Raw genomic sequence first — 20,221 nt, forward strand, 5'->3', positions numbered from 1 at the left:
AGACTTTCCTTTCAAAAGTTTAGTGATAGCGCGCGAAATTTAAAAAACCAGAATAAATTTCAAACTCACTATTAATGATACTTTTCATAGACATGTTTCGGCTTGATTTACGCCATTATAATTTTTTTTGTATGCTTTAAAACTGATCGAGGAATAAATACATTCCTAACGAACTGGAGTGTAAGTAGGTCCTTGAATTTTGAGGCAAACTGAGAAGTTTCTTTTCAATTCAGAAGAAACAAATGAAGTATTAGTTTGCTAAAAAAAAGATTCTCGAAGAAATTTTCATTCGCTACCGAAAGATGGAGAAGAGCGATTAGAAAAAAAAACAGATTTCCTTTACTGTCACCGGGTCGATTAAATTAAATGGACCAATCACATTGTAGGTAACAAATATGACCGAATAAGGCAAACATGACACATAATTCAAATGGAATGCGATGCTCGCTTTCTGAAATCGGATTGGTCAGTCTTGTAGGTGACCCTAATTACAGAAATCGTACTGTAAACCTAATTTGGCTCAGTAGGTCTTTCCTGAACTTTCATTTCACTCCGCCAATTTGATTACGAGAGTAACGAACTTTAAGTTACATTTAAGCTCTGATAATCGTCACAGCCTCCCCTCCCTTATTGCTTCGTCTTTTTGCCCTTTGTCACTTAGAACTCTGGGGTGGAGGTTGCGCTTTTAGAAGAGAAGGAATTTTGAAAAGAAAGATGTATTTGTCGCTACGCTTGTGGTTTAGTTAGCCCTTCGTCAGAGCGAATGAGGACAAAACCTGTATTACCCGTGTGGTTGATAACTGGTGGGTTTTAAGAACGTGTTGCAGCCAGGAAGCTGTCTGAAGTAATTTGGATGTCTCTGTGTTTAGAAACGATGATATTTGTACAACTGGCAATTAGATATGGGTAACAAAAGGTGAATCAAACGAGAAGTAAAAGAGGAAGTGTTATTAATTAAAGCGTTTTCTTATGGGAACGAGAAAATTAAACAGTAATCAACGAACAGAAGACGACTTATACGTCTCAGTGAATTCAGCTTTGAAGTGCCACTTTCGCCGTGTCTAATCCCACTTAATCTTCCCTATTCTTAATCATCTTTCCAGATTTTTCAGTTTTTTTGTTGGTGTTTTTTATACGAAGTAACCCTGTTATTTTGGAGTTTCTGTATCTCTTTTGAAGGTAATTGCTTCCGCCGTCGTTTGATGCTGCCTGCAAGACGCGCAACATAATGCTATTGAAGACCCCTGAACAAATATGATTAAATTTGATAATATTCACATCCGCGCTGGTTACAAAACAGTTACAAAGTTCAGTATATATCAAACGTTAGGATTACTCTGTGAAGTTTGTTTAGTTGCGTACAATGTGCGGACTAAAATGTTATTGCACGGCACTTTGTTACTAAATCGAAGTGTCATTTTGTTACTGCGATCATACCACCGTCCATTTGGCCTAGTATTTGCAATTAAATTTCCAACATTGATTTTGTCACGCTTCTGAAAGGTCAATAACAGTTCATATTCTTAAAATCCTGCTGATATTGTTCACGTGCTGGAGTTATAGGTAAAAGAAGACGGTTTTTGTTGTTTTAATCTCCTGGGATGTACTTCCCTTGAGTTTGTTATGTAAACATTGCTGAAGCGTCAGCTCTTTGAACTTGTTTTGATTGTAAACTTGACTAAACACGTTTTGCTTTTCCCTCGCGTGTGTGATGGTTTTCCATTCAAAGGAAATTGCAGCTGTCTATATAAGCTCTAAGCCTGACCATTGTGATGGAAAATTGGAAAGAAAATCAAATATTGTGAGCACAAGAGGGTACTTTTAGATATTGAAAAAGAACAGCTCGATTTTCTTCGTGATATATATTTTCATTTGCTTTTTCTCGATTATATTTGTGAGTGTCTTTAATTGATATATTTCCTATAGAAGCACAAATGTATATTAACGTATAATATGTATTTTTTATAGGTAGGTCTTTGCCGGAAGGAAGGAAAATAAATGCAAATTTATTTAAATTTTTTTCGTTTCATGCTGAGAAATTATGATATACAAACGGGCACGTTAAGAAATAGGAGGGACTTAAACCAAATTTGTATCTTTCTCTACCTTTAGATTTTGATTGTAACGACTGGTCAAATCACTTTCTGAGAAGTGAAATTTCATTAACTGTAAATTGCCGATAATCGTTGAATCGAGATAATAGAAATTTGTCGCAGTGTGAATATATATATTTTTTCTTCTTTGTATTCCGGTGAGAACTTTTTTCCAGCGTTATAGGGAGTGTTTTTTTTTATTTGCTTTTGTTTCGGCGTTATTGTTAGCACCGCTGGTGGATAGAATGTTTGTTTAGTTTTCCTTTAAGAAAAGACATTTACAATGAAGTTCTTTTGTGTTTCTTGCACTTTCCGCCTTCGTTGTCATTGGCTCTTTCGGAGACAGTGTTGACAATTTTTTGGCTGCCTGCGAAGCTACAATAGATTTATAGTGATCCAAGGCTATAAATACCTCCGAGATAAGTTTGAATTATATTTTCTATCATCAAGCTCTTGTGAGTGTAATAGGTGTGATAAGTGCTTCGTTTCGCTTCAACAGTTTTTCGCCACAGCAGAAAGAGTCATGATAAATTAATATCCAATAGCAGCTATTTGTTTTAGTTATTTGCTAACAAGGCTACTGGCCTATAGCGTTTTGCTCTTCGCGTTGGATTCCATGCGGATTTGGTTGTTTAAACTAGAGCGTATTCAAATTATGTGTGGTTGATCTTACTCGCTCTGACTTCGACCTCTGTTTTAACGCCTCAATCGATCTTGCTGCGTTAAGGACGAAGTGTTGACGGAAAAATTAGAATTTTACTTCAAGTTTTCAACAACATCTGTCTTTAAAGAGCTGAAAGTTGTTCGTGTCGACGGTTGAGAGGACCTGTAAATACACGCTCCGAATCATGGTGTTATTCTCCTCCGAAACGACGAAGCGGCGAGTGCAATTAATTGAGTCAATTCTTATCACACTAGTGGTTTGCGAAAAGGGATATCATCTTGGGTGTCTTTGTTCGATGTAATAAAAGGTTACTTCGACAGCAAGGTCGTGGATAACGAATTTCACTGAAAGGCCCGGAGTGACAACGCTTGGATATTTCAAGTTGTTACTGCAAATTACTCGAACTCAAGAGCCAAAAAACCACATCTATTAGTGACTCCTTGAGGAATCTATCGTAGAGACGCAACAACGAATTTCCTACTGTCGTATCCATATTGTTTCGAATTTCCTGGCTTCAAAGTTCACGCAGTTATTCGAACGAACACATGTAGTGGCTGGAAGACCTGCGATCGAGGCGCCATGAAATGAAACGACATGCTTTCGTGAAGAAGAGTAAAGTTCCTTCGTTAAAACGCGATGACCATGGATATGTATTTGGAGTTAACAGTTGGGTAAGTTAAAACAAAGGAAGTTTAAAGTGCCTTAATAGAGTTTTTTGTGATAAAGGCGGAACAATGCTCATTACAAGCAAGATTTAAATAACTCACTAATCAGGAAAGTATCTTCAATGATTTTCGCGGTAAACCTTTTCTGATTTTACCACAAGCTAGCAAAGCGAAGGGTATTTTTTTCTTTTTTAATGGCCTCCCTAAAACTGGTTCTAAACACTTTTCTTACTTAGATTCTTCGTTATTCAATTTATCATTGTGACGAGGTGTTATGTTTCTACTGAATTATTAAAATGTTTTTGTGAATTCTTTGCTGGGTGTAAACTAAAGTGCGAAGGTCACTCTAATACTGCCTCATCGATTACATCAGGAAATTGTTAAAAAAATTAAGGAATTCACTATCATTTTGTTTTACCGTGAAACTACTGTTAACTTCAATTATTTTGAAATTCTGCGTCAGAATGTTATGCTGTGTCAAAATCTAATTTTATTATGCGTATTTTTAAGCGGCTTCTGAGAGTCTCCTTTTTTATTTCGATTTTCTACACCTGTTGGTATTTGGTGTGAGTATGATTTTCTTTTAAGTTGCCATATCTTGATGCCAATAAAATGATAGCAAAATTGAATTATGGAAATTTTGTTAGCTTAGTAAAGAGAGACCTTATTGTCTGTTTTTGTAAGCACGTTTTGCATTTACTATTCACGTGAAGGAACACTGTTAATTTCGAGTACTACGTTCTCTTCATTTCCGGGCAGCAAATTCCTGTCTTGAATTAGTATGCGCTTAAATTTGTCTTGTTCAACAACTGAGAGGAATATGAACTCTCTGAATGTTTTGACGAGTTGCAGGTCAGCGATCTATTGTAGGCAACTGTTACCTTAAGGGACTCTTCGAAGCTCTTTGGAAAGTTTTTAAATTGCACAGAGTGAATTAAAAAAAAAGCGTTTGGGTTTTTTGTATTTTTGTCCATGCTCCCAGTTAGAAGAATTTGATAACTTGTAAATTAGACGAAGTTTGTGCAAGGTGGTCTAGTGACGATGACAAATCGCTCCATTTATTGAATATCTAAGATTCCAAAAGTAATTATTTCTCTGTAAATATGCGGAACGGAAACAAATTCCAGTCGTTAATAAAAAAGGTTTAATCGTAAATGAAAATTCAATTTAGTTGTGTAATGTAGGTAACTATGAATTGAAGTCAACCGAAAATTAGTGTTCTAAAAAAACCCTTGTGCTTTTCTACAATATCAATTAATTAAAGATATATGAACCGCACGCAATGATTTCTTGTCAAACTTTGAAAATCTCATTTGAGAAATTAAGGAGGTTTATCCGATTCTGGAAGATTCTTAACTTAGTTTTAAGGATTCATTATTTCTTTTTGCAAACGCGCTGAATGTTATTCCAGTTATGTTGTTTGTGGACTTATTTTAGTCAGTGATATTGCACTGGTCTTATTGTAATGGTCATTAAACCAAGTGCAATATCAGAAATTTGGCGCCGTTTCATTTTCACTGCTCAATATCGCCCAAGGTTTTTCTGTCAGAAAAGTTGGGACACTACCAGAATACAGAATGAGCTGGATGTTGATCATTGAAATATTGCTTTTATTTCTATATGCACGAGTCTAAATTTCTCTCTTGCAGCATGAATCTTATCGTGCTGGGGTGTAAAGAAACGAGATATCTTAAGTATATCAGATTTATTTCCTTTTGATGGAAATTTATCAGAGGTATGTCTAGTTATGCGGTTTCTGGTGTGAACAGAAAGCATGGGAAATTATGAATGAGAATCTTTTGTTTATTGCACTACAGGTAAGAACTGGAATTTTTAGGGTATGGAATTGCAGACAAACGTTTGAATTTTTGAAGTTTTAGAAACGTACTCGCCAAATAATTTTGCCTGAATATAAATGGCTTTCCTCGAGAAGTCTATTAAATGGTATTTAGTAGATTAGTGATGTTAATTGATTCAACACAGGCAATTTGTAAACAGTTATTGCTTTCATTGTGGTATAACTATTATACATCCAGAAATTCAAGTATTTTGAACGTGATGGAAATTATAATGTTGTACTTTTATCTCGTGAAATTACGTTTGTGTTTTTCTGTGCGATGTTTTGATACACGATCCTGAAATGTTTACGTGTAAGCGATACCAGCGGATGCTAAATCATGCAGTATTTCCTATCTCCGGAATAATAACATTGCAGAACCTCACCGCCATGGTTTTGTTATGACATTGATAACTGTATTTATGCAGTTTTCAGACAGGTCCTTAACATCTTGGAGAGAACTTTAGAGTCTAGTTTTTTTGTACTGCAGGTGTAGGGAAAGATCAAGGGATTGAATGTTATTCGAAAGGTTATTTCTGATTGAAAGTTTAAAATATCTTTTGCGGTTAAGTGCTGGTTACTTTGCGTCGATAAGATTAGGGTTGCCACGTACGACGAGAAATTCCCGCCACAGGAAGGAAAAGTTATCGCAAAATCCAATAGGCTTTGATAAAATTAACCAACTGGGAGACTTGACTATGAAATATAAACAGGTCTAGCTATGCTTCCTATTCCGTCGTCGCTTGTATGTCAACAAAAGCGAAAATTTAATTAAAATCTCCCGACTTATCTCTTAGCTGTTTGGGTGGCAGGTAATGTGGATAATGCAATGTTATATTTAGCTAATAAATATTCCATTACTACTGTGAAATTGCGTGTCAGTTTTCGTGACGTGATCTCGCTTTATACGCAAATCTCAGCAAGTCAGTTCAGTGATCGATTGCATCTCAGGCCTCAGTCTACTAAGGGCAACGTTAAATCAACCTCGGTGGTATTCTGATCAAATGAAAGTCCAGGTTTGTGTTGGTACACTCCTGATAACTTAATACGAAGTAGCTTTTATCAAAAACAAATCTTACTGCATTACGAAAGGGTCATCTTAGGGGTTTTGTTGTCAGAGGGATTTATTTACTACGGAAGTTGTGAATTTTTGATGCGTAGTTCGTGTATTCAGTTTTGTGCGTGTTCGGGTCTATCGGACACGAAATTCGATGAATGTTGCTTTTAGAAGATCAAAATGAAGGAAATGTATTTATTCAAGACACTCAGACGCGAAAGTGGCTGTAACTCGTGTATATCTATAAGAGCTTCGCTTTCCAGATTACTCATTTAAACTCATCTTTGGAGAAATTTGACGAACTGCAACTTAGTAACCATTACTTTAATCTGCTTGATTTCGATTTTAATTTAGCTTCGATTCCGTTGTAACAAGCAGCGTCTTCTGAGGTCATATTTTAAATCTGAGACAACACCCCTGTAACACCCATTGTGTCTAACGCGTTGTTGTCATTTCCAGGCCTATTACCGTCAAGGAGTGGCGCTGCAGTGCCTGGGTCGGCATGCGGATGCACTTGGAGCCTTTGCGTCTGCGCTTGCGCAGGATGACAAAAGCCCTCAACTGCTGAACTCTCTGACTGAAGCCGCGATGAAGTCCCCACTGAGAGGTAAATATCGCAGAGTTCATAAGAGTATCTAATTATATGAAAATGGGCCCCGGGGAGCGAAAAAAGGGACAATTAACAAGTGTTTTACGAAAATGTGTTCGTTGCGAGGTCCATAGCTTAGCACTTTCATAAATTTACTTCATTCTAATCGCTTGCATATTGTGATAAACCAGGAAAGACGCAAAGGCTACATTTAACACCTCAGACATTCTTTACTCGAATGCATTAGCTTTACGTCGCCCTTAAACGCTAAGATCCGTCTTCTCTTTTGAGATTCCCATCCATTTGTATACGATATTGCCTAAACCTCGAAAAAGAGCCCCTCTCAGGGCGGATCATTCCCGTGTAGTACACCATAGGAAGTATTCCTAGGGCCCCGATGGAACAAGCCTGGTGATGGCAAGGTTCCTTGCCTGACAGACTATATTCGATAGCTCGGCTTAAACTCAGCCTATTGAAATGTATGGAACAGAACATCCTTGTCAAGAAATTACCGTACTAACGCGAACACAATCCAGAAACCAAAACCACAAATATCTGCCTGGAGAGTAGATTACTATATCTTCACGTAACTGAAACTAAACACCGAGCAGATCTACGGAGATAAAAATATTTTAATCCTTAGGTATTCCGTGGAAAAAGATTGCAATAATACGATTAATTCTAATGCTGGAGAGGGCAACACAACACTAGAAATTACAAGAACATCAAGCAGTTGTTTTTAAAATCTTAGAAGAATTCTCATGACAGACTAGGCTGGGTGTTTCCTCGAAAATCGTGATAACAAACGCACTTTCCAGTCTTGTGTCACATCTCTTGATCGTTTGTCTGACCTAGAGATGGTTCTTTATCCGTTTCTTTAATCCTCTTATAACGGTAAGTGCGCCAACTGGAAGAGTCAGTGGAACACCTTGAAAGAGGATAAGATTTCATGTTGACAATTCTAGTCTTGCGCCGTTAGGGTTATTCTGGGGCACGCTGGTGAAGAAGTCTTGTAGTAAAAACCCTCTTTTCAGTAAAATTCCAGTATAGCTCTGGCGCAAAGTTGTGAAAGGTTCCCTTATATGCCCCTCTGATTGAATATGTATGTAAAGAGCCATCTTGCGAGAATGTCAAACGATAACCAATCAATCGTTGAGAGGACATGGACGATCGTAAAACCGAAAGCGAAAATTCCGTTTATCGTGTAAAAATTCAATCTCTTTGGAATCTTTGTCTCGTCGAATAAAAAAGGGGTAGAAGTGTTCTAAGCCGGCAGAAAGTGTTGTTTTCTTCCAAATCTAATTCGTCGAAATTCCCTGAGATTGGTTCATGATTTGTTTGACTTGGGTTCTCTCTCTAAATTTGTATGATCAAATTTTTTATCCGACGTATTCTTTCGGCACAACAAACAACTGCGGGACTTCATATCAGAGGAGCACATATAATAGATTGCGTGGTTTTTGATATGTGCTCTCAGAGGTACTTAAAAAAAAAAACCTTCTAGCTTAATGCCGAGATATACATTACATCATCCGTCAATACTTAGACCTCATTGAGAAGAACAAACACTACCTGCAAAAAGGGCCCAAAAATACTGCGTATCTTTGGTGCGTTGCGTTTGTGTGCATCCGTAGGAAAACAACATGCGATTCTCTAATGATATTCGGTGTAATCTAGAAAAAGGTTGTTGTCTAATACAGTAAGACGCTCAAAAAATTAAGTTGACAATATTTTCCCAAGACACACTATCTTAATCCTTGAAATATTTCCCTATCGGTTTCATTACCTTGCCCCTTTGTTTCTTCAAAAACAAGTACAAGTATCGAACTTTCGGCCCCGACATCACTAATTTGTTTTTAAAGGGATCTGTGTTCGTCTCAGCCAAAGCGGAGGTAAATATTGTCACCCAAGTTGTTGTTTTCGCCTCCTTTTAATCTGATAAGACTAAAACTTTTATCATTTGAAAACGCATGCGATTTTTGTACTAAATGGCCGATGAAAACGTTGCCAGTCGTATGGGATGCTTTTTTCGTCACCTTTTTCACCTGTCCACACTAGAAATGGCTTGTCCAAAACGATGTGTTTACAAAATGCTTCACCTTTGAAACAGTCACCGTTTTTATCCGTGTGTTTTAGGTGAAAAGGTAGAATTATGCGTTAAGCGTTCTTAAATGGAAACCCATTTTTAATGAGGAAGGCCTTAGCTAAAGATGCATGACACAAGCCTGCACTATTTTGAAGACTGTGTACTCATGCAATACTTGTTTTAGTGACCTCTAATAAATTACTGTCGGAATTCGCGGTTGATTTGGCTGCGAAGCCAACATTCGCCACATCTGGTTAAGTCGTAAACATTCACCTAATAATAAAAACCGCAATGAATGTGCGAACGTATTGAAAAGACAATTCTCATGCACTCATCGCCTTACTCGGTCTTGACCCTGCTAGAAGCTAGCTCAGAGAAGTAGTTCTCCCAAAGTACCGCCGTAATTTTGTTGTAATCCAAGCTGGAGAATTTAGTGAACTATATCTTTGCGTGTTTTTGTTTTTCTCTCTTCACAGCTACCCTCGAGCCAATCTACAGCCAGCTGAAAGGCATGAAACTTGACAAGAGCGCCTTTGTAATGATATCAGTTATCGGACAAGAACTTCTTTCTGTCGGACATGTAACAGCAGCCATAGATTGCCTCGAAGCTGCTTTGAAAGTTGGAACTTGCGGTTTACGTCTCCGGGGCTCTGTCATCTCGGCTTTAAGTACAGCTTATTGGAAACTTGGAAATCTAAAGAAGGCCATGGAATACATGAGACAAGATCTAGAAACGTCGCAGTCTTTGAACGACAAAGGTGGAGAATGCAGAGCTTATGGTAATCTTGGTGGAGCATATTACTCACAACGAATGTTCAAGGAAGCTGTGGAGCATCAGAGAAGTCAGCTGGATATTGCTTTGACAATTAAAGATCGTAAAACCGCCGCGAGTGCCTTGAGTTCTTTAGGGCATACACATGTTTCGATGACTGATTACACAAGTGCTATCTCAAGTCATAAACAATCAATGCAGATCTATAAGGAGTTGAAAGACAGACAAGGCGAAGCGAGAGAACTAGGAAACATTGGCGCTGTGCATGTCTTGTTATCGGATTATGACAACGCAATAAAATATCATCAAGAACATTTGAAAATTGCGGTTGAGCTGGGAGACAAGGCAGAAGAAGGCCGGGCGTACAGCAACTTAGGAAGTGCTTTCCATTACAAGAGAGACTTCGACAAAGCAATCCAGTTTCACAAGCAGGTCTTGGACGTGGCGAAGAAGACCAAAGATTCTTTTATGGAAGCGAGGGCGTATGCTGGCCTAGGACATGCTCTGAGATGCAAAGGTGACTTAGATCAGGCAGTGTCTTTTCACGAATATCAACTTGCTTTGGCGATCAAACTCAAAGATCGAGCGACCGAGGGGAGAGCGCTTTCCAACCTGGGGGTTATTTTCCAGCAGAGGGGGCTTTATGGACAAGCCCTAAAACTTCACAAAAAACACTTGGCTATTTGTAAAGAGTTGGAGGACCGAGCGGGACAGGGGCGAGCCTACGGGAATATGGGCTGCGCTTACAGCGCTTGTGCGCGGTATGAACAAGCTATTAAGTTCCATAAGCAAGAACTGATGATTTCCAAAGAAGTGAACGATCGGTCGTCAGAAGCCTGCACGCATGGAAATCTTGCAGTGGCTTATCAAGCGATTGGAAGTCTCGACAAGTCATTGAAACATTATCAACAACACTTAGTTATTTCACAAGAAATCGGCGATCAGTCAAATGAAGCCATCGCTTTGAGCAATTTGGGGAATTACTACAGTTCTTGCGGAAATTTCACTAAAGCTATTCCTTTCTACGAAAACTTTTTGTCCGTCGCGAGACATATGCGGGATCGTGTGAGCGAGTGCAAAGCTTGTCACAATCTGGGATTCGCGCATTACTCGTTAGGCGGTCACCTAGATGCTGTACCTTATTACGAGAGAAACATTGAAATAGCCAAAGATCTGGAAGACAGGACAAGCTTAGGACGAGCATATTGTAATCTAGGACTGGCTTACAGTGCAATCGGCAAACAAGAGAAAGCGTTGGAGTGTCAGAAAGAATTCCTAACTGTTTCACAGGAGGCCATGCAAGTCCAAGGCGAATTTAAAGCTTGCGGAAACATTGGTGATATTTATGTGACACTGGGTAACACAAATCAGGGAATACGATTTTTCCAGGAACAACTACAAGTCGCAAAGAAGGCGCAGGATGCTGCTCTGGAGAGCGAAGCGCACGGAGCCTTGGGTAGCGCTTTTAGGACTGCGCGTGATTTTGATAGGGCGTTGGTTTGCTTTCAAAAAGAGTTAGAACTGAGAAGAACAGTGCATGATTCTGTTGGTATTTGCAAAGCGTTAAGCAATCTCGGCTCAGTTCACAGCAGCTTACAACAGTACAATGATGCTTTCGTGTCCTATTCTGAAGAGCTTTCCATCGCAAATGAACTTGATGACTGTATTCTCCAAGCAGAAGCTTGTGGTAACCTGGGAATCACAAAAATGAACACTAAAGATTATCAAGAGGCGCTGGGATTTTTTGAACAGCAGATCGCCACGTTGGAACAGGTTACAGGTGCCTTGCTTGAAAGCGGCCGTGCATATGGGAATCTGGGTGAGTGTTACCACGTGCTGGGTGACCATGAAGAAGCCGTAAAGTTTTACGATAAATATCTTGCCGCTGGGCAACAAATGGAGAGTGCTGCTGACCAGGACAAGGCCTACCGCAGACTAGGGAACGCGCACAGGACAATGGGAAATCTGCAACAAGCTCTTGTGTGTTTCGAGAAGAGATTAGTGGTGGCTCACGAATTGACTGATTTCCATTCCAAAGGGACAGCTTACTGCGAGTTGGGAAATATGCACAAGATTCTTGGAAACTACGAGCAAGCCCTTGCATGTTTCGAGCAACAGTTGTCCTTGGCGAGGGAGTGTAATGATGCCATTAATGAAGGAGACGCCCTCTGTGGACTGGGGCTGGTGAACCAGAAGATGGGGGAATACGAAAAGGCGTTGAAACTACACGAACAAGAGACGACAGTCGCCGAGAAACAAAAGGACCTCGGCCGCCGCGGTCGGGCGTCATTTCATCTCGGCATGACGCACGAAATTCTCGGAAATTACGAACAAGCGGCAATCTACCAAGGCCAACATCTAAACATCGCCTCGCAAATGAACGATCAAGCAGCGAAAGCGCAGGCATACAGTTCACTAGGAAGAACGCATCATGCCCTGGCAAATTATTCCCAGGCTATCTCGTACCTCAACAAAGGCCTTGCGATCGTAGAGGCTCTAGGGAGGAGTGAAGACGAGGCGCGAATACGTCATCGATTAGGTTTGTCATATTTGGCAGCCAATCAGCTGGACGCATCGCAGCTGCATCTTTTCCGCGCGGCGGAGTTATTGGAGAAATTGCGCGAAGAAGGTATTAGTAGTGGCGAGTATAAATTGTCTTTGTATGAACTTCAAGCTGCGACTTACCAAGTTTTACAGCGAGTTTTAGTTACTATGGGCAACCATGAGGAGGCGTTGGCGGTCGCTGAGCGAAGTCGGACCCGAGATTTTATCGATTTGCTTCAAGAACGACAAGGAAGTAATCGATCAGAGAACGGAATTTCGAAGTATTTGGAGAATCCGTTGACGACACCTGAACAAATCACAGACATGGTACGCAGTCAAAAGGCAAGTGTCTTGTACTATTCCATAGCCGCAGGACACTTGTACAGCTGGCTCATCACTCCGAATAAAGGAATTGTGAAGTTTCACGACTCTCTTCTCTCGGATGGAGACCATGACAATGAAGTGTCAGTTGACTTAGATCAAAGTAGCAGCGCAGCCTACTCGCACACCTCTACTCTGTTAGATTCGTACATCACGCAGGTACGCGATGCTCTCGGAGTTGAACCGCATTTAAATTTGAATCGCACGACTAGCATGTCCGAGAGTGAAGTTGAAGACACCTGGGAAAGAGACAGTGTGTTCAGCGCGAGCCCACTGTCATACATGTCAGGGGATGATGATGATACCATAAGTGTGTCGTCATTGTCATTTGGCGGTCACAGTTTCCGGTCAAACCCGAGGAGCAGCTTCTTGTCAGCGAGGAACGTCCGAAAATTAAATGGGGTAAGAAGTAGCAACAAGAAGCTCGGCTGGTCGGGAAAGCCACCGCTTCGTGCTTTGTACGAGCTCTTGATTTCTCCCATGGAAGACGCTTTACCTGCTTCTTCGTCCTTCGAAAGCGAAGATTCCTCACTTGCGTTGGTTCTCCAAGGTGATCTGTACCTGGTGCCGTTTCCTGTCTTAAAAGGGAGCCTTTCTAAAGATTATCTTTTCCGTCGGTTTAGGCTTATCGTTGTTCCTTCATTGCAAGCTCTCGCCTCGAACATCAAAACTCTCATGTTGAGGAAAAGTGGACTCGATACATCTTCGGTAACGATCATCGGAAACCCGAAGGTCCCGACGACGTTCGGACAATGGGAATCGAACCCGAGCGCTGAGCACGAAGCTAAGATCGTGGCGGAACTCTTCAACACGAAACCGCTACTCGGCAGTGTTGCGACTAAGAGCGAAGTCGTCCGAAAGTTGCCGAAGGCGGAGTGCATTCATTTTGCTACTCATGTGTCTTGGAAACTATCATCTCTTATTCTTTCGCCGCAGAATTCCGATGACAAATCGATCACGCCCGCAGGATCACCCGAAAGAGCGAGTCTGGACTTTCTTGGTGACATGAGTCCTGACGAAGCACCGGCTTTGTCTGAATTCCTTCTCACAGCAGCCGATATCTTAGACCAGAAATTATCAGCAAAACTCGTTGTTATTGGCGCTGCGCACAACCACTCGTCGCGCAATCGGATTACATCGGATGGTGTGATCGGATTAACGAGATCATTCCTGTCGGCTGGAGCACAGAGTTTGTTGGTTGCCCTGTGGCCTGTCCCAGACCTGGCGTGCAAGTTGCTTCTGAAAGCGTTCTACGGCGGACTCCTTCAAGGAATGATGGCGAGCCAATCTCTGTGTCAGGCCATGCAGGTAGTTCAGGGAACAAAGCAGTTTTCACATCCGTCAAACTGGGCTGGATTTATCCTTGTTGGTGGAGACACAGCTCTGACGAATAAAGAAGCTCTGATGAGTAGCGCCATTTCCAAACTGTTAGACAACCCTGTGAACTGCAGAGATGCACTGAAAGTTCTTGTTCATCTGGTATGTGAAACTCTGTCAACTCTTTCAACTAAAGTAACCTATCGCCTCTCTTAGAGATTTTGTGCAGACGAACCGGGGACCTTAATGATCAATAGCTTAGTTTTGTCTGTGCATAGGTGACCTTAAATCTCTGTTTCCATAACATGAAGCGACTAAGAGTATCACTACTCCCCCCTGGATGGGATGGTAATCCATCGTAAGGTTACCCGCCCCCACCTTTCCCCCCTCCCTACCACCCTTCCCCCACCTTTTCCCCCTCTTCACCACCCTCCCCCCCACCTTTCCCCCCTCTCCACCACCCTCTCCCCCACCTTTTCCCCCTCTCCACCACCCTCTCCCCCCCCACCTATCCCCCCCTCCCCCTTCGTGTTTCCAATTAAGCTAACTCCCTCGTTCATTCTGTCTTCGCCTTCAGGTGGACAAGGCGCAACAGCGGATACGTTCAGGTCAGCGGTCGTCCATGTACACAGCGGATGCAAGCATCAATGCCAAAGTCAAGGGAGCCAGCGGTTGGCGAGAATTGCTCAAGCTTCTTGGTTTCCGGTTTCAGAAGGCTGCTAACGGACTTCCGGACTCCGTCTTCTTTCCAACAGTATCCAGTGGTGTGGCAGACAAGTTGGCTGATGCAAGTAACCATTTACACGCTTTGCTGGGTGAGTAAACACTCGGTGTAAAGAGAGGATTATTTTAAAAATAATTTGTAATGAGAGTTCCTTTTTTTTCTCTTTCTTTGTCAAAATAAAGGACAGATCTTTCTTGAACCTTTTTTTTTTCTTTTGGAGGGAGGGGAGGCGGCGGTGGGGAACATGTCACGCTCACGGGGCCTCTATCCCCTAGGGGTCCAAACGAGTACCATGTACCTGTCAAGTGCTGGTTATACCTTGCAGAAAACTGGCCTCTCTTTCAGAGTTGAGAATGATACTTCTGGGTTTGTTTCTACAACAGAGGTCCTATTCAACGACCCGAGCAGCAGTAGAACGTGCACTTTTGAGGCTTATGAATTTTTGACCCTCTCCTTCGAAAAGGCGACAAAAAAAGTGAAAAAAGTCAATTTTTTCCTTCAGGTCTGAGTCCCACCACTTTGCAGGCTCTGGCCAAACTCGTGAATGCACGCACAGTGAACACAGCTTTAGTGGCTCTGGTAAGTCAAAAATGGTTTTTTATCAATCAATGTGCGTAGTATAGCATCCTGTGTTGAAACGCCAAGCTGCATGGATGTTCTCATCTCTTAGACAATTAGCTGAAAAAAGGCAAACTGAAAAGTGCTCTCACTTCAAAAAGAAATCTACTGAAATGGAATTTTCTTTATTTCTGCGTATTTGTGATGAGAAATTTCAGTTTGTCTCCAGCGACAACTTTGATAACTGTTGTAGATCTTGTCGTCAGTGTTAGATAATGTTCAGTTGGTATTGTGTCTTAACTGCAAACTTCGCTTGTTGGTACAGATATTTTATGAAAATAAAGGTGGCTATGTTATACGTACATGCTACTTGAGGCTGCTATTTTTTCTACCCAAACGTTGAGTTTGTTTCTTCTCTCTTTGCGTCACAGTTCAGTCAGGTTTTGTCATGTTTCGCCCAAGGAATGAACAACGTACAGGTGCCTTTAAATCTCAAGTTATGGCGCACTTCCGGCTGTCACGAGCTGCTGGCTTCTCTCGGTTTTGATCTGATTGGCGTGGGCAAAGATGAAGTGATGCTTCGATCCGGCAAAGCGAATAGCAGACGTGCTGTACAGTGTACTGTGCAGGCCTTGTGTGCTCTCACAGGTAAACATACAAATTACAGTTGTTTTGGAAACGTGTTCGGTTGCTTCCCTAACAAAGAAAGCTTCGTTTCACAGCTTCATTTCAAAGTTCGGCATGTTTGCGAAAGGCTTGCGTCTCAAGAGAACCACACGGCACGTATACGAAAACAGCGTTTTTAAGTGCCCTACGTTTGTTGCCCTTGGATGCACCGTCGGTAGACTTGAGAGAAAGATGGGACTTGATATGAATACAACCTTATTTTCTTATTTTTTCAGATTCAGAAAATCCTGCAGAGAAGGAAGATCCTACCTTTAAACTCTCCAAGGTCCATTCCGCTTCAACTGTCATCTCCAACTTATCTCTCAAATCAGCTTCTATCGACTCGGATCTTGACACTAAGTCTAAAGATGTGGACCACAGTTCCAACGATGTTAGCAATTCAAGGGGCATTAGTAAGGGTTCCAAAACCAGCATCACCTCCAGGCCAGTGAAAACTGAGGCCCATCCTTCAAACGAGTCGATTAACTCGGCAGCAGTTGCAGAAGCCGAAAGAAGAAGCTTTCGAGCTCTTTCCAAATCACAGCCTCTGCTTGTAAATAGGAATCATCCAAACGCCGTAAACTCCTATTCAGGTTTCAACGGACACGTGCGCAGTGCCAATAAGCAACATACAACTTCATCCGTCGTAGATCACTCGCGAAATTCTTCAGTCGCCGACCCATCCGACTCAGACGTCGATAGTTATTCGGACATTGTCGGTCAGCGCGCGCCATTAAATCGGCATACAGTCGATCTTACGGAGGATAGCTCAGTTTCAAATGGTGTCTCGCCCACATGGGTAACTAATTCCAATCAAAAAGGGAATGTAGTTACATTTCCAGTACAACAACGTCGGGCTAAGGAAAACCCAGCAAGGAGTGAAAAACAGGTTTTGACGAGTACACCGAAACAAAGTCACGAGCCGGGTACGAATGGTACCAGACAACCTATATCCGGGTATCTACCTAATGCTTCTGATATCAATGGGGGGAGGGTACGCCGAGGAGGGTCTCTGAATGATGAAGGTTACCCCCGAGGAAGGCCCCAGGGAAGGAGTGTGAGCGAGAGCCAGGAACCTGTATCTAAAAACGGACCTTTTAGCCGACCTAAGTCAATACCTAGGCAGGGAGAGAATGGATCGAGCGATGAGGAGGAAACTACGCATGCTCGTGACAGACGTTGGGCGAAGAGTAGTACAGACTTAAGAACTCATCGTGTGGTATCTGCCATTGATATTAGTGGAAATGGTATAGTTAATCGAACTGGGCGTTTAAGGGTTTCTAGTGTGGATTTACCAGTCAGAGATGGAGCTCTGAAGTCCTCAAGTCAAAGAACTGCACCATTAAGAAATGGTGAGTTTAAAACGAATCACGCTGATCAGCTTGCAGCCGAAATGCAACAGGGACGAAAAGAATCCCTAGAGGGGAGGAGACAGTCGCTGCAGAAGTTTCACGATGATTCTCAGTCTTCTCAAGATAGTACTGACTACGAGTCTCGTCAGACTAAAGCAGAGTGGGCAGCGGCTGCCCTAATGAATAATCACATGACACGTGAGCCGACCCAACCGCTGGCCAACAAAAAAACATCCCCGCAGTCACTTGAGATGAAAGACATCGGAGCGGAAAAGAGGAGACTGAGGCGAGAGCATTTGGCAAACTTGGCTCATCTCCACTCCTCCTCCTGCTAGCACTGGCTGGTAAGAATTTGCATGTTATACAATGATATTCCCACTATATCAAGACCTGTTTCTCATCGTATTGTTTCACGAAGAGGGAGGGAAATGAAAGTGAGAGTGATCTTCGCAGTAATGAATATTACTTAAGCAGTAGAGAAAACTAAGCTTGAAAAAAATTCAGTCTCGTTCGAGAGTTGAACCTATGACCTGGGAGATACTGGTGCAGCGCTCTACCAACTGAGCTAAAAAGCCTTATGGGAGCTGGTTATTTTGTTGGAGGAAAATCTGAGGGGCGAAGAGCTAATTTCGGTGGTACAATTTGAAGTATTTTACCAGCCTCTAATACAAAATTATGTCGAATGAATCATCCACACAAAATATTTAGTAATCTTTTGAAAAGTGTTGGAGAACCCCTCCGACATGTTATGCAACAATGTTGGTAACGCAGGCATCGCATCCAACAAACCTAGCATGCCAAAAAGGTTGCATAGGCTGAATCCTTCCTAACATTAAATTGGGTATGCGAACTGTGGAGATATAACATGTAAAGTAGTTGACATTACACAAACCATAAATCAGGGTCGGCCAGGGGGGGTAGTGGAATACCAATATACCCGAAAAAAAATCGACAAAATACCCCAAAATACCCCAAATTCCTCCAAATATACTCAAAAATAATTGAAGCTTCGAATACTTTATACCTGAAATTCAAAGAAAGTGATATACTGAATACCCATATTTAAGCTGCAATATACCGTATACCCGATTTAAAACGCCCCTGATTACCGAATACCCAAAAACCCTGGCCGACCCTGATAAATTGATCTGTGGCTTTTTTCTTTTTATTTTCAGACACGGTTGAACTCGTATTACCGGGGTTGATGTGAACTAGCAGAGTATATTTTTTAACAGTTTCGTATCTTAAACAAGAAAGTGTTCCCTAATAATCTGAACCAAATTGGTTCTCTACGTCGAAAAGCAATTTGGAGCTGTCGAGTATTGCACTGGTTCTCAGTGATCTATTTTGAAATCTGTTCAAAACTTTCAAGCCCCGTCACCAAGAGGTAGCGTGGAATATCAGTTTACTGCTAGATGTAAAAAGACATTTTCTATTGTTTACGTCTAAATTTATGAAAACACCAACAGCCAATTTCGATGTAAGTTTTACTTACTATAATTAACTTTTCCTCAGACGAGTCTATCACAATAGTGTGTTATAATTTAGGAAAAATGGAGAATTAAGTTGAATTCTAAAGGAGACGACTCTTTCGCTCGACCGAACGTGTTATGCAACTTTGAGAGAATAATTAAGGTAAACACTCCTCTCACTTCCTTCAGGCTACCTTAGTATTTAATTTTGTCCCCAGGTCTTAACTTATCCCACAATTTTTTGACCGTTTAGTCTGGGAACGAAGACACTATTGCGCAAAGTCTTATTGTGCATTGACTTTTAGAGGTAACGACAAAGTATTTCAGCCGTTCTGGTGCTAATCATCGTTAGACATATCCAACAGTTAACCCCTCAGTTAATCTTGATTTGTGAATATTTTTGCTGAAACTGAAAGGTAGCAAGTCTTGATCTTGTGCCAAAAATAGTAAGAACATCGTGACGCCGTTGGTGTGTACTATTTTCGGTCACGCAACATTGTGTGACTCAAGCATTCTCACGTCAACTTGCTTCCTTTTAGTTTATTACCTTCCCTTATGCTATTGTAGAATTATGACAAGCCCTAGATAAATATTGTCAAGTGGTTCATGACGGTCAATTTTCTCCCTTTCAATTACGGGTCCTACCACCTTTTTATTTATGTGCGTTGAATCTTTAGGTCAAACTAGAATTCAAGATGCGTGCCATTTTCGAAATTCTCAGTGTATTATATGTACCTCAGTCAATTAGTAGAGATGAGAGTGGCGTATTTTCGAGTTGCTATTTATGAAATTTGGAGCGAAATTGTGTACATATAAGTTTGTAATTTCAGATTAATAAGCAGGAGGTTTATAATATATATATATATATATATTTCATAGCCACGTTACGTTGTACATATTTCACCTCCTTGCAAATATTTTTTAGTACAATTAATAAAGTTCAAGGTTTTCCAGAACCCTTTTCTGAACTCTTTTTGTGGTAACGTTCTATATCATTCAATATTACACTTAACATCGAGACATGTCACGCTTAATTGCAACAGAAAAGAAATAAAGGGGAAAGTTTTGTCTGATGACATTGCGACAACAATAAACATTCCACATAGTGATTACACGTATTCAAATGTAAGCTACTCTATGCAGCCCCAAAAGCTCATTAACGAATTTCTATTAAAACACTCACGTATTTATATCTCGGAAAAGATGAAGATTTATGGAACAATTTGTAGCGCGTTAAAACGAGCTTGGATAAATGTCTGTTGTGTGCATGTTTCACAGTCACAGCTCCTGTGTGAGACGAGGAAATCTGCTCTGAATTTTCAAACAATAGATTTTTGTTAATGAGCAAAGTAGGGTTGAATGAAGGTCCCCTGAAGCTCATTAACCAATTTCTAATGTCTAAATATTCATGCGCTTACATCTCAGTTAGAAAGAGGATTTTGCG

General features: G+C 41.1%; 1 protein-coding gene across 4 annotated transcripts in view; it reads left to right on the plus strand.

Moving 5' to 3' along the window:
* The window catches only part of LOC113680990 (uncharacterized), a 29,578-nt gene extending 9,845 nt beyond the window's left edge, over positions 1-19,733 (plus strand). Inside the window, exons 1-8 of one of the 4 annotated variants that reach the window (XM_027198045.2) lie at positions 1,893-3,428; positions 6,776-6,923; positions 9,468-14,167; positions 14,583-14,820; positions 15,232-15,308; positions 15,719-15,935; positions 16,190-17,649; positions 18,481-19,733. In XM_027198045.2, coding sequence (XP_027053846.2) covers positions 3,342-3,428; positions 6,776-6,923; positions 9,468-14,167; positions 14,583-14,820; positions 15,232-15,308; positions 15,719-15,935; positions 16,190-17,640 — 6,918 coding nt within the window. In that variant the 5' untranslated portion in view covers positions 1,893-3,341 and the 3' untranslated portion in view covers positions 17,641-17,649; positions 18,481-19,733. Of the gene's footprint in view, positions 1-1,892; positions 3,429-5,042; positions 5,240-6,188; positions 6,276-6,775; positions 6,924-9,467; positions 14,168-14,582; positions 14,821-15,231; positions 15,309-15,718; positions 15,936-16,189; positions 17,650-18,480 lie in introns of those variants that run through there. The other 3 variants (XM_089190418.1, XM_089190419.1, XM_027198044.2) reach the window with 3 other exon arrangements.
* Positions 19,734-20,221: the final 488 nt, after the last annotated feature.

Source organism: Pocillopora damicornis, chromosome 12 (assembly GCF_964200805.1).
Source record: "Pocillopora damicornis chromosome 12, jaPocDami1.2, whole genome shotgun sequence".
NCBI lineage: Eukaryota > Metazoa > Cnidaria > Anthozoa > Scleractinia > Pocilloporidae > Pocillopora > Pocillopora damicornis.